At 43.4% G+C, this 14,198-nt stretch overlaps 1 protein-coding gene across 3 annotated transcripts in view; it reads right to left on the bottom strand.

Annotated features, from left to right (window-relative positions):
• Nucleotides 1–14,198, bottom strand: part of DNM3 (dynamin 3) — a 540,277-nt gene that overhangs the window by 86,793 nt on the left and 439,286 nt on the right. For all 3 annotated transcript variants that reach the window (XM_059412463.1, XM_059412462.1, XM_059412461.1), the window contains exon 16: nucleotides 13,200–13,311. In XM_059412463.1, the coding sequence (XP_059268446.1) occupies nucleotides 13,200–13,311 (112 nt within the window). The remainder of the gene's footprint in view (nucleotides 1–13,199; nucleotides 13,312–14,198) is intronic.

The raw sequence follows: 14,198 nt of genomic DNA, 5'->3' as shown, positions 1-14,198 counted from the left end.
ATAGCAATATCTTCTAGATATGTTTCCTGAGGCAAGGGAAACAAAAGCAGAAATAAACTATTGGGACCACATCAAAATAAAAAGCTTCTGTGCATCAAAAGAAATGGCCAACAAAACCAAAGACAACCTACCAAATGGGAGAAGATAAGAAGATACCAAATGACATATCCAATAAAGGGTTAGTATTCAAATTAATAAAGAACTTATACAATCCAATACACATTTAAAAAAAAAACACAACAACAATGAACCAGTAAAATGTGCGTAGAACACACGAACAGACACATCTCCAAAGAAGACATCCAGATGGCCAAAAGACACATGAAAAGATACTCAACACCATTCAATAACAGGGAAATGCAAATCAAAACCACAATGAAATACCACCTCACACCTGTCAGAATAGCTAAAATCAAAAATTCAAGAAACAAGTATTGAGGAGGAGGAGGAGGAGAAAAAGAAACCCTCGTGCACAGTTGGTGGGAACACAAACTGGTGTAGCAACTGTGCAAGAGCGTATGAAGCTTCCTCAAAAAAATCGAAAATAGAATTACTCGACGATCCAGTAATCATGTTAGTGGGTATTTACTCAAAGAAATCAAAAACACTCATTTGAACGGATATATATGCACCCCTATGTTTATTGGAGAACGATTTACAATGGTGAAACTACGAAAGCAGCCCAGGTGTCCATCAACAGGTGAGTGGATATACATGTGGTGTACATACAAGGGAATATTATTCAGTCATAAAAAAGAACAAAATCCTGCCATTTGCAGTAACATGGATGGACTAGAGACTAAGTGAAATGAACCAGAGAGAGACAAATACCATTTGATTTCATTCACATGTGGAATTTAAGAAACAAAACAGCAAACAAAGGGGAAAAAAAGATATAGGCCGACAGATGATGGGGATTAAGGAGCACCGTTGTCTGGATGGGCACCAGGTGATGTATGGGACTGTTGAACCACCATACTCAATCACTACATTGTACATGTGGAACTAATATACATTAACATGGTATTTTAACTACATTGGACATAAAATTTTAAAAAGAATACTCAGAATATGTCAAAAAAAAGCTATGAAGACAAAATTATTCTCATCAACTAGAGCGAAGTCACTTATTTTGAAAACAATGGAGGAAATAAAATCTATACATAAGGCCCATATACCCTTCAGAAGGCCCCCTCCTACCACCCACTGTGAGCTCTCCCAGCAACAGATCAATTCTTATAGCGTCTGTCTGGCAAGATTAATAAATTTGGAAACCTAATATAGATCACAACTTACTTTCAAAGTCTTCTGCCTCCAATTGAACTGCCTTTTGCTCCAGCTGATTAAGATAAAAGTTCAGTGGGGGGTGGGGGAAGGAGTGTTCAAAAACTAAGCTTTAAGCAATGGTCTTTTAACATAGGTTTGCCAAAAAAGAAGCAAAGGCTTATTGGTGTTGCGAAGATTGAGACAGACCATTCATTTTTATATGCACATGGAACTAAAATAACACTTTGAGGCCAGTAAGTTTTCATCTTTTCTCTTCACTTTAATGAGAGTCTTATTGGGTTATGCATAAATTAAGCAAATCAGATGGGCTCAGCCTATATGTTATTCAAAGAAAATAGAAAACCCAGGTGGAGCTCATGATACCTAAAGTGCTTAGAATGTTCTTATTTGTACTTACACATATTTTAAATATTATAAAGGAAATATACATTATTGCACTGTATTGTCTGGTTCTTTATAGGTTTGGTGATGGGTTTTCAGGGTTATCTATAGTCTCTCAGCTTCAACCAAAGGCAAGAATTTAGGAGTTCAAGGCCTGGCGTAAGATACAGGACAAATTATCATGCATTTAACATCTAAATTTTTCAGTATGATATATTTTTGGTGATATTTGATCTGGCACACTCTATCTTTGCAAATGACTTCTGGAATCCAGTGGATCCCCAAAATAAATACTCAAGGTAATAACTACTTTTCTCATTAATGGAGGCCAACCGTGTCCACTTGTCTTGTTGAATATGTTTGGAAATCACCAAAGTATTTTTTAAATCTAAAAACAAGTGTTTAAATCTGATTTTCCTTTCTTTTCATAAACAGCAAAGCCCTCCAATGTGTGTTCTATTGTTGCATTTAACTTAACCAGAATGTAACACTTAGTTTAAAAAAAAAAACTGTTTTAGCATGTTTTGGTTCTATTTCTCCTTTTCAAATGTTCCTTCTCTCTAAAGGAGGTGGTCAACTTAATACTTCTGCCAGAAAAAATTTGAGAATCCTATACTTTAAGAAGACTGAAGTAAAAAAGGAGTAGACCTCTCTTTCAAAAGATTCATAGAGATTAAGAGATTAAGTATAGCTTTTCCCCATAACTTAAAATTTTTTTGAAGCATTCACATTTCTGGATTCAGCAGGATTTCTCTCTCTCTCTCTCTCTCTCTTTTTTTAGTTTTCATTTATGTTTCTGTACCAACATCATTAAAAAACTTGAGAGCTTTTGTTATAGAATTTCATTCCTTACTATTTTAAGTATTTCTTTACCTGTAATTTGCCCTATCAAAGATTTTCAACAACCTGAAGTCTTTAATAAAGAAATAAAATTAAAAGTCTATTATATTCCTAGAAATGCCTACCAAGAGAGGGCATCAAATTAAATAAGGAAATTAAATGTCTTCTTTCTAGGACAAGAGACATGGAGATTACGTTTGACCTGAAGGCCTCAGTTCTGCAAATGACTTTTTTCTATTTGTGTACAACAAATTAAGAAAAAGAACAAAAACAACATCTCCCAACCCCATTACTGTACATATGTTTTCACATTCCCCAAAGTGACTCATGAAGTCCCAGACTCTGTCTCCCTCATGCAGACATGGACTTGGAATCCACAGTTCAGGGAAACCCCTCTGAGGAGGAGACAGACTCTACCCTAAGCAATTCAGAGTATCACTATGCCAACAGAAAAACATTTTCAAAAGGAAAAATAAGTAACGGGCCTGGAAGGATTTTTTTTTTTTTTTTCCCAAGCAACTGTGATCTCTGCAGAAAAGGAAAATATGCTTTTTAAGGAAAAATAACAAAATACATACAATTGTTCAAAGAGGAATATGAACCTGGATGTATCACTCCCTCATAATATAAATCTAAAGGTGCATCTATCATGAAAGTTTGCTTCCTTGGAGTTTAGAGGATTAGATCCTAAACCCAAAGTATAACCTAATGGACAATGAAGCAGATCAGCTTAGTTGTTACTGAGAAAATGAATAGTAGCTTATTCCATACACTTCAGAATATACACCTACTTGTGTGTGTGTGTGTTTGCACATAATGTATGTGGGATGATGAATTCATTCACCCTGCTCTAAAGAAACATTAATTTAGCAGACTTCATTCTCATTAGAGTCTGGTTAATATCATAAATAATAAAATGCCATTCCCTAAGTAAACAATTAGCCATTGTGAGTCTAAAATGAGTCACCTTTTACAGCTGGCTCACGCACAGGGCAGGCAACAAGTTAGGTATGTTGCCTTGGGGACAATTCAGAACAAGCATTCCAGAATCAGAGGGAAAAAAGAATCTCATACTCTCCTTTTGAAGACTCCAGATCTATACTCTGGAGACAGCACAGCTTGTATTCCAATGTTTTCCATTTATACTGAAATTCTAAGCGCACGGAAAATAGCATGCAGATGGGCTGTTTGTGATTTCAGGAGGCTCTTTCGTGCCAGAGCGCATGGTCAGTATAATGATCGGATTTTAAAAGTATTAGCATTGCAGTTTTCCACCATTCATAACATAAACAATGAAAAATTAAGGCATAAGGGCAATAAATACCAGAACCTCCAAAGTAGCCACTCTTCTACTAAAAACCAAAACCCTCGGTGCCCAGGTCTTTAACACTCCTCAGCTGAGCCTCTGGCACCTGAGGACACCCCCTCAGAGTCTTCATGATGCAGATGGTGGCTCCAGGACCCTGAAGACCGCGGAAAGTCTTCTGCAACATCCTGGACGTACCCGTAGGAGCAGCAGCTTAGATGGCGGGGTTTCACTGCTATTGCACTATAATTATCTGAAAATTGGTAAACTCTATTAAAGCGAACATCGCCCAGAAGAACTTGACCAAGAAGACACAATAAATGGACAAGTCCTTTAGAGAAGTATTTTCTTTTGGGGCTTTTACAAAACCCTGTAAAGTATCAGCGAATCACTAGGAAAGAGGCAAATCATTAATGCTTTTCGAGTGGTCTAAGGGTTAGCACTCCCCCCAGAACGTCAGCAGCTGGCTCCCGGATCATCAGTCAGCGCACGCATAATTAGCTCATGGTACTTAACAAACAAACGAGAGATGGAGCCCATGAAAATTCTAGATAAGAGACTCGATAGAAACGACCAGATCAGACATATTTACTACCCAAGAACTGAAATACATCATAGGCTGTAAGAACCAAAATATGAGTTTTTATATTTCGTTCAAATGTTTTTTTTCTAACAATGGTAGTATTAGGGTAGACATAGTATCCTTCACTTTGTGTAAGAAAGCTCTAATTTCATAAGCTACCTGGCGTTTTTAAAACATGGAGAGAATTTACTGCCTCTTTTGTCACAAATGTCTATCTCGTACTTTTCTTGTAGTATTTTTAACTTTATTAAACATTATTACTTGGGTCACAAGCAGTTCTACCCAGACATAAATTCATAAAGTGACACATTTTCAATACCAACCACGACTTCAACATGTTCTATAACAGCACATTCCATCAGATTAAACTGCAAGATTTCCCACATTTGTTTTACATTCTATACGTATGGCTTATGAACAGCAATTTTGATGAATTCCAGCTGGCTTAAATATGCAGGCAGCCCCTTATAGAACAGATTCTTTTCAATTCCTATTGTATTCAATGAAGCCCATTTTAAGTGGGCCACCTGGTAGGATGAAACACTAATAGTTCTCCACAGAAAACAGGAAAAACAAATCACCCTGCTCAACTTAAGACCCTCTTGCCTAACTACAAGTGAGAAGTAGTTCCAATCTTCTGGGAGAACTGAATTTAAATGCAAACAAGCCAGCCACCGTACAAATGAGTACAATGCTCATTTCTCTAACAGCAGTGACAACATTAAGATAATTTTCACCATCGGTGAGTGTTGCTCGGTTTCACAAAGCCACCAGCACACTCGGGCCTTCTCCATGCCCCACACCCTCCTGCTTCCGTCCAGCTGGAACGCATCAGGGAGCAGAAGCCAAGTCAAATGAGGAACCCCCCCCCCCCTCCATCCATTTTAAGGCCCCTTCAAAGCCCGAGCCCTGATCTAGTTCACTTGCACCAGCACAGCCAGCCGTCCTGCTATTTAAGACTTCAGCTTGGGGCTTTTATAACTGCACGTTAATGTGAGAGCTTTGATTTCTGGTCAAAAACTTCGCTGCCCTGAGTTCCATGAGATTGCTGCGCCCTTTCTGTGGGAGAGCCCTGATTATTCAATCTTCATAATCTTTGCTCTCGGTGTCGACCTCCTTCCTTATATCATCAACCTCTCTGAACCCCCCGACAGCCAGCCCTGAGGAACCTAACACTGCCCTTCCCAAAGGTCAAAACGGAGCAGCCCTTAGGGTAGTCCCGACGCGTACTTCCCCCGGAATGTGCAAGGCCTAGACCACCGGCGCGCGGCTACACACAACAGTCATTGCAACGTGCACAGCAACGCTCTTGCCAAGATACATGCGGCGGGGGAGTGGGAGCTGGAGAGCAGGAGAAGCCACAGAGGGACCAAGAACTTACTTTGTTGTTCCCCTGTGCACGCAGCCGCAAGGAAGGAAAAAGAAAAAGAAACACGTTAAACATACACTTAAAGATTCTAAGGTTTTTCACGCTAGAACAAAATCAAAACAAATACTTTATCCGCTGACATCCCGTACATGCATACAACACCCAGAGCCCGTGGGCAAATCAAAGAACCCACTTATATGAAATGAAATCATGTATTTATAACGGCCGAAAATCATGACCGAGATCTCCCCCGTTCTTTCTACCCGGAATCCTTGGAGTATGGGGACCGGGCCAAAAAGCCCTGCTCTGAGCGGGTAATGAGAGACCGTCAGCACGAAAGGCAAAATAGCCCGTGTGTCGGCTTGCCCGTCCCGACGGCCGTCCTCCGACAGCCAAGCGGTGGAAGATTTCGTCAGCCGGGCGTTTTTCAACAGACGCTGCGCCCCTGGTGTGCAAGAAGGTGGAAAAAGAAAGGGCCAGCGCGGGGGGAAAGGAGTGGGTGCTTCTGCGGAGACGCGGTAAGCGGGCCGAGTCACGAGCGCACCCGCGCGTCCTGGCTCGGGCGGGCCCGGGAGCCACAGCTGTAGACCGGGGACGAGGGAGCCACAGCTGTAGACCGGGGACGAGGGAGCCACAGCTGTAGACCGGGGACGAGGCCACAGTAAACACCGGGCCGCGTTCAAGAAAATGGCTCTCGAAGGTCAGTCGCCGACACACGCAGTCATCTCTGCAAGAGACACTCGGGACGGAGACGCGGAGCGCGGCCCGCGACCCGCGACGGGCGAACGGCTCTGCGGTCCCCCGCAGCCACGGGGCGGCGACTCATGTCGCACGACTTAAGTCCCGCACGGACGAAAAAATAAAGCGGTGATTCATTACTCCCAGGGCAGCCCGGGTCCTTGCGAGGTCAGATCCTGCGGGGACGACGGGATGGGATCCGCGCAGGGAACAGACCGCGCTCTTCCCACGGGGCCTGGGGCAGCTGCTCGCTGAGGCGCAGGGGAAGGGCTGTCAGGGAAGCGTGTGCAGGTGTGCGGCGGGCGGAGCGCGGCGGGAGACCCGGATGCGGCGCACAGCGACTTTCCGACGGGGCAAGGCGGCAACCACCGGGGAGGGGATGTTCTTAAAAACCACGCCAAGGGGCGGCTGGGGGGCTCAGTGGGTTAGGCCGCTGCCTTCGGCTCAGGTCATGGTCCCGGGGTCCTGGGATCGAGCCCCGCATCGGGCTCTCTGCTCAGCGGGGAGCCTGCTTCCCCCTCTCTCTGCCTGCCTCTCTGCCTACTTGTGATCTCTGTCAAATAAATAAAATCTTAAAAAAAAAAAAAAAACCGCGCCAAGCGGTGACTCCGGGGAAACGTCCCGTCCGAGGCCCGCCGCGGCTACCAGGGTTACTAGGACAGAACGCAAGTTTACGGACACTGAGGCGACAGCCGGGAGCAGCTTCGTGGCGTGGGGCGTCGCCCTGGCGTCGCCGTTCCCATCCCCGGCCCTCGTGGGACACACGCACGGACACGAGGATGAATGAGGGGAGGAGGAAGCGTCTCTGGAAGGACACGCCAACCGTTCAGGGGGGCGGGGGAGATGCCCGGAACTTCGTCAGGAGCAGAGCTCGGTCGGACGGTCAGAGAGTGACAGGACGCTGCTCTACGGGGAGGGCGGCGCGGCGGCCAGTGCGCAGGCGCACGGGGGTCGCTGGGCCCCCCCGCCGCGCAGCTTCCGGTCTGCGGCAACGTTCGGGCGCAACCGCGTCCGTCTGCGTGGGCGATACGGGGTTGCCCTGCTCTGAGGCCCACGGTTCTGCGTGTGGGGGCAACGATGACGTCACAGGGCCTCGATCCTTAACTACGAGAAACCCCCACGTGGAGGGCGCGGCTGGCTTGGCCATTTCTGGTTTCCTCCGGTCATTCCCCGACGGTGTCCTGCGTCGGCGGCCGGGGGGTGGACCGCACTGAGCCACCGCTCCCTCCGACGGCGACGCACGGCTCACCGCGGCCAGCGCCTCGCCGGAAGGACGGCGACACTGCAGAGCCGGCCACGTGGCGGCCTGACGTGCGGACGCGCCGAGAGCGAGCGGCGGCGGCCGGGCCAGTGCGGGCCTCGTCCGAGTCGGTGGGGGCGGTGAGTGAGTGCGCGTGCGTGAGCGCGGGTCCGGCGACGCGACACCTCAGCAGGCCGGGGGCGTCCCGCAGCCGTCTTCTCGCCCGCGGACGATGCGCAGACCACCCCTCCCCTCCCCCGGCCAGTGATTATCCGCCACAGAGAAACATTCAGTTTTAGAGTCTTTCCACCAAGAATGTCTGAAGTCCCCAAAGGCTTCGCTGATGGACTGGTTTCTAACTCCAAAGCCGCCCTAGAGGCGTTCACCGGGCCTGGCAAAGCCTGGAATCCAGAGGTTCACGTCCTGCCGCCTTTTCTCCTCACTTCACTCGTGCCTGGGGGCGGAGGACCGTCCGGCTGCGGGAATCCCTCAGAAATCCTGACGTGCGCAATGTAACAAACAGGCAAGGCGGAATTTGCACCACATTTATTTCCGGGGCGCCGAGTACTCTGAAGGCTGCTTCTTTCAGGAAGCCCGTGGGCCAGCACCAGAGGGCAGGCTCGTGGGTCCTCACTCTCCCTGACAGACGGCCCCCTGGGCTCACTCCTGACGGACAAACGGACCAACGGAGCCTTCCAAGCCGGCCTGGCTCCAGGGCAGCCCAACCCCAAGACACCCCGTAGGCAATCCTGCCTCCTCGGCCAACACTTGAGGAAATTCTCCTTCGCGTGCCCAAGTCCTGCTGGTACTTTGCAAAGAAAAATGAACCGCTACACTGGGAGTTGGGGCTTCATGGACCATTAATAATTTTTCATCATAATAAAGGCTACGTGGCATTGAGCACATTCACCCACGGGCAGCAACAGTGCTCACTTAATCCTCTAAAGTCAGGCAGGGGAAGGTAGCATTATTCTGAGTTTAAGAAAAAGAATAAACAATTGAAGACCTAAGTAAGTTGCCTGAGCCACACGGCCAGTAAGTAGAGGCATCGGGATTCAAACGTGAGCAGGTCAGGCTTAAAGTCTGCCTCGTTTCTCTGCACACAAAATGTTCCAAAGAATTTGGAATTCTTTAGTGTATATACACAATTTAAGTCATGCCGTTAGCTGACAAAACTGTGCCAGAGAAGTCCATCATTTTCTATGTCACGTTCTTTAGATATCTAGTGAAATCTACATTTATGCATATTCACACCTACTGATGCATGTACACACATTTTTTTTCCTGTAAATAATCTTTTAAAAGTTCTTTGATTGTAGCCTATGATACTGGCACACACATACTTTTCATCTCCTCTTCATCAGTAAAAAAAAAAAAACCCCAAATACTATGAACTAATTCCATTAGGAACACCTTTACTTCAACATTTTGTAGCAATTCAATTATTTGACAATATAAAATTGTATAGTGGTTATGATTTTAATTTAATGGCCAAAGGAAAGAGTAGTTAAAGAACTAAAACTCTGCTAAATCCAAATTCAGATTTCAATACATTTTTAAAGTACTATGACTTCTCAGAAAGAGGACCTAACCACTCAACAGTGTCATAGTTGGAACCTGAATCCAGGACTCCTTATTTCCATTTTAGGGCCACACATCACACTGCTCTAATGTGAAGTCTACATTTTCCTTTGGATCCAAAAAGATTAAGGGACAAAAGGTAATTAGAAAGTCCATATAGAAATCGAGTTGGGCTGTTGCCTTTTATACAGATATCCACTGTTGTGCTTACCACGTTGTAATTATTTATTTGCAGCCCTAACTTCCACTAGACTTGAAACTCTTATAAAGTAAGAAGTACATCTTTTTATATTAGAATTTCTCAAGTCTACAATAACAGTGATGGATGAAGGGAAGGAAGGGAGAGAAGAGAGTGGAAGATAAAGAAAGAAAAAAAAAAACCCGTGAACACTCCAAGAGAAACAACCCGAGGGACAGAAAACACCAGGTAGCAGAGCCAATACTGTGATGCAAGTGACACAGAAACATTCCATCTTGTGGACATGATAGGAAAAATATAAGGAAAAGCATGTCATAAAAAGTGGGCAATCTTAGTTGAAAAAAACATTTATACAAAACCAAAATGGGGGTGATGGCTATTTATCAAAAGGAAGCCAAAATTACACAATTCTTAAAAATGATCTTTGTAGATGTTTCCCCAGTCAACATAGACGTGTTTTGTATAGAAAGCAGAACTTCTTGAGTCTAGACTTACGCCCACGAATGATAAATAAATGTGTCATTTTTAGAATAGTGATTGATTTGTTGTCAACTCAATGGTTTATTGATATAAAACCTAAATGACACACCAGAAGTCCTAAAAATTCACTTACAGAGAGACATCTGTTATTAGGTTAATCTGACTTTTTCATCAAATCCTTCTAAATTAGGAGTAACCGTACCCCAAAGTATCCTTCCCCCCAAATCGAAGCATGCTCACAAAATGAATGTTGACACAAGCATTCTACTCAGATTGCTTTCAGCAGTTAGCTGCCATTTAAAGTCTGAAAGTCAAGCAATCGTGTAATGTAACCTCCAGAACTACATGGTGCATAAGAAATGCAAATATTGTTTATGATGAAAACTGAGAAAAGCAATGTTCATGGCCTACTGCCAAGTTTCATTTCCTGTCGTGTCTTTGGCATATAGTAAAAAACCCCTTTGTCTCAACCTTCCAAGCAACTGTACCAAAAGCAAATTTATAAACAAGAATGATGTAGAAAGAATCAAATAGATTGTGTAGGACAACTCTAGATTCGCTGGAAATTGAGTATTCTGATAAAAAATAGCCAATATTCCATTGACCGCCAGCTGGCGTGCAGAGCTATGGACACAGGAAAATCCAGATTTATGAAACACCGTTCACCAGAGATAGGGAGGTGATTTTACTTTTCTGAGACAGTTTTCCTTCGGAGGAGATGCATTACCTAATTTCTTTCAATAGCAAACTTGTCTAGTGCGTTTGATAAAAGCACGACTGGAAAAAAAAAAAACTTTCACAAACATTACTGTTGCATGGTAGGAAAACATACGCCCATACATAAACATTTTATACAACCAAACATTATTTAGAAATAGAAAATAGCATAAAGTATTTATGATCTCATTGGGCTACACTATAATATCCACACTGAGCTCTCACCTACTTGTTGAAGAAAGCAGTCCATGATGAGAATGGTAATTATCATCACCACCATAAATGGAGTGCTTACTTGTGCCCATCTGTTCCATGCTATCCCTGCATTTTCTCTTAATCCTGTCAACCAAGCTATAGGAGACTCCTGAAATTTCCATTTTAGAAATGGCAATTTTGAAACAAAAAGGCTAGAGGTCTCACAACTTACATACGAACTTCTAGAATTTCAGTCTCAGTAGTTTGACCCTAAAACCTCTGCTTGAACACAGGAGTAGCTTCCTATAATACCCTGCCACATAATCTTTTAGAGAATGTCCATCTTATCATGTCGTTAACTGGCTCGAACCCCTCAAAGGGCTTCCCATCTCACTCAGAACTCCAATGCTCTCCACATCCTTCACGACCAATATAATCTGCCCTGACCCCCCTCGTGGAAACCACCAATTGCTTTGGTTCTCCTTCGTTGTCTTCCAGACTCACTGACTTTTTGTTGCTGTTCTGAGACACTGAGCTGGCCTTGCCCTTGCTAGTCCTTTCCACAAATAGTCTCCCCTTCATTTCATTCACTCCCTTCCCTCAGGCGCCTCCTCAAATGGCAGCTCTTCAAAGGGGCTTTCCCTCACCATCTTTACTAAAACAAAGCTTACCCGCCCCTCTCTATCTGTCCCTTTAGTTTTCTTTATTTTTTATAGACTGCATCACTCTCTCAAAATCACACTAATTACACAGTTACTCGTTCACTTGTTTAATGTCTGCTCCTTGGGGATGGGACCTTATTGTTTACCTCGGGAGCACCAGTGCTCTGATTGGTGCTTGGAAAAAAGCATTGGCTCAACAGGAAATGGGATTGAATGAATAAAAAATCAAGTATATGTATATTTTTAATATAGAATCTTAGTGAAACTAAACACAGTACCGTCAACGGAGAGGGAAGAGTAAGAGGAAATGATTAGAATTAATAACAAAAGTGTAAGTTGTCCTCCTAGTTTTTAAATGATTCCTCACATGCATTAGCTATGGAAGTAAATATGTACACAAATGACAGAATTTGGGCGATTATGGAAATCATACAGATACGTCTGTGTTTGGATATCACTGGCAAAGGGTCTTGTTTCACCTCGTTTGGAGGGCACAGGGCATGTGTGTGTGTGTGTGTGGGGGGGTCCGCTGTTTTAGGAACTGGCCAGGCAAGGGTAGGCAGGGATGGGGTTCAGAGGTCTACCTGTGAGCCATCAGAACAGCAACCAGGGAACATTTAGGCACAAATCCCCGATCATTTACGTCTGGAACTCTGTTAAATTCCAGTGCCCCCTCGGGGCTGTGGTCAAGTCTAAAGTTCCTCCAGAGATGCCTTAATTGTACCTCTTACGCCCATATTTCAGACTTTTTCTGAGAAGACTCTTCCTATGGGGCCTAGAAATGATCTGACTTGGGCATGGCGGGTCCCAGAAAGCGATCTAGAGCCAAGTTAGCGGCACGAGGGTGGAGCTGGACCCATTCCCCAAGGCTCGGTCTCAGCACCTGCGCTCCAAGGAGACGCCTGGACACAACATCTTACGGGGAACAGGGAGGAAGCAGCGAGAGCCGCGCACCTGCACCGTTGTCTGACGCTGTGTGTGCCCACATGGGGGGGGGGGCGTCTGAAATTTAAATCCAGACGTTTCCCAAAGAACACAAAGAGAAGTTCTGTTTATTAACTTGAATGAGGGAAGTGATTTCAAACACTTGAAGTGTGTTTATAAAGATAAGTAGGAATGGCAATATAATGTTTTTCTTCTTTCACACTCCAAATAACATTAACCAGAGTTTGAATGCAGATAGAATTTTGCATTCAGGTACTACAGACATAAGAAAAGGACGGAGATTTTTATAACAATAAGTGCATATTTAAGGATATGAAATAGTGCTGGGACATGCTATACATACTATGACTAGATGAAGAATGTTCTTAATAGCTGAACACTAGGACAGGTGTGAAATACCACATAAAGGAAAATAAGATTTTAAGTTAAAACAAATCCTCTCTTGGTCTGAGATGACACATACTATGTTTTACGGCAGAGGAGGGCATTTTCTCTAACAAACAGACTGATAAATTTCCAGGAACTAATGGAGAGAAGAAATATAAGCAAAGTATTACTTAGAACGGCTCCAAACTAATTAAGTCAAAAGAGAACTAGCTTCTCCATTATCTGGTGTGTAGAATTACGTCTTAAGCATAGTTAATGATAGTAAAATACAAGATATAATGCAACTTACTAAAGATTTATCGGGATAAACCCCAGCTCTTAGGAGAGAAGCCTTCCAGCTGTCTACGTCTTCCTGTGAGTCACAGGCCAGCTCAAGGAAGCGATAGTCTTTGTATACATTCCTGGAATTAAAAAAAAAAAAATAAAATCATACTTTTAGTCTGAAACCAACTTCAAAATGATTTTATGTCATTGCAGACAATGATGAAACAAATGACAGTCCAAATGGATAATTCTCTGACAGTCACTGGAGGAAAACAGAAACAATCTACTGTATTTAAAATAATTAGCAAATTCTTATATTTACTATGTAATCTTTCTGAAACGTCACCTTACAGAATTCAGAGCCACTTGCACTGCTAAGCCATGGGAAGGGAAGGAAACAGAAATGCTCTCAAGATGATACACTCGGTGCCAGGTCAGCAGAATCGATCGGCTGTTGCCTAGTAATCAATCAATTTTCGGAAATTATTTGCTAGGCCTACGTGGCTCATAAAACTTTAAAAGGTGTGGCAATAATCTTAACTAAAATACTATTCTAGATTCAAAACAGAAACACTCATTGATACCTTGAAAAGAAAACAAAAAAACCCCAAACATTAACCACTATTCAACAGAGTGAAATGCCTGTAAAGTGCATATTGACAACTGGGATAATGTTGTAATTTTATTTCTTTTCCTAACAGTAAAATAATACATGAGACATAATACATGTCCATTTAGAAAGATTTGGAAACTAGATAAAAGTATGGTGACAATCATCCATTTTTCACCGTTTACAGATAAACTTATTTTTTTATACTCTCATTCTATCAGTCTTTCACACAGTTGAGGTCTCCCAACCCCCTTCTCTCTCTCCAAATCTGACTCCTTTTTTACTTACCATTCTACTTTGATGTTTATAAAGATGGCATAAGTAAATGCTTGAAGTGTATTTATAAAGATAAGTAGGAATGGCAATATAATGTTTTTCTTCTTTCACACTCCAAATAACATTAACCAGAGTTTG

This window comes from Mustela nigripes, chromosome 10 (genome assembly GCF_022355385.1).
Source record: "Mustela nigripes isolate SB6536 chromosome 10, MUSNIG.SB6536, whole genome shotgun sequence".
NCBI lineage: Eukaryota > Metazoa > Chordata > Mammalia > Carnivora > Mustelidae > Mustela > Mustela nigripes.
This window is presented reverse-complemented; position numbering and strand designations above follow the sequence as displayed.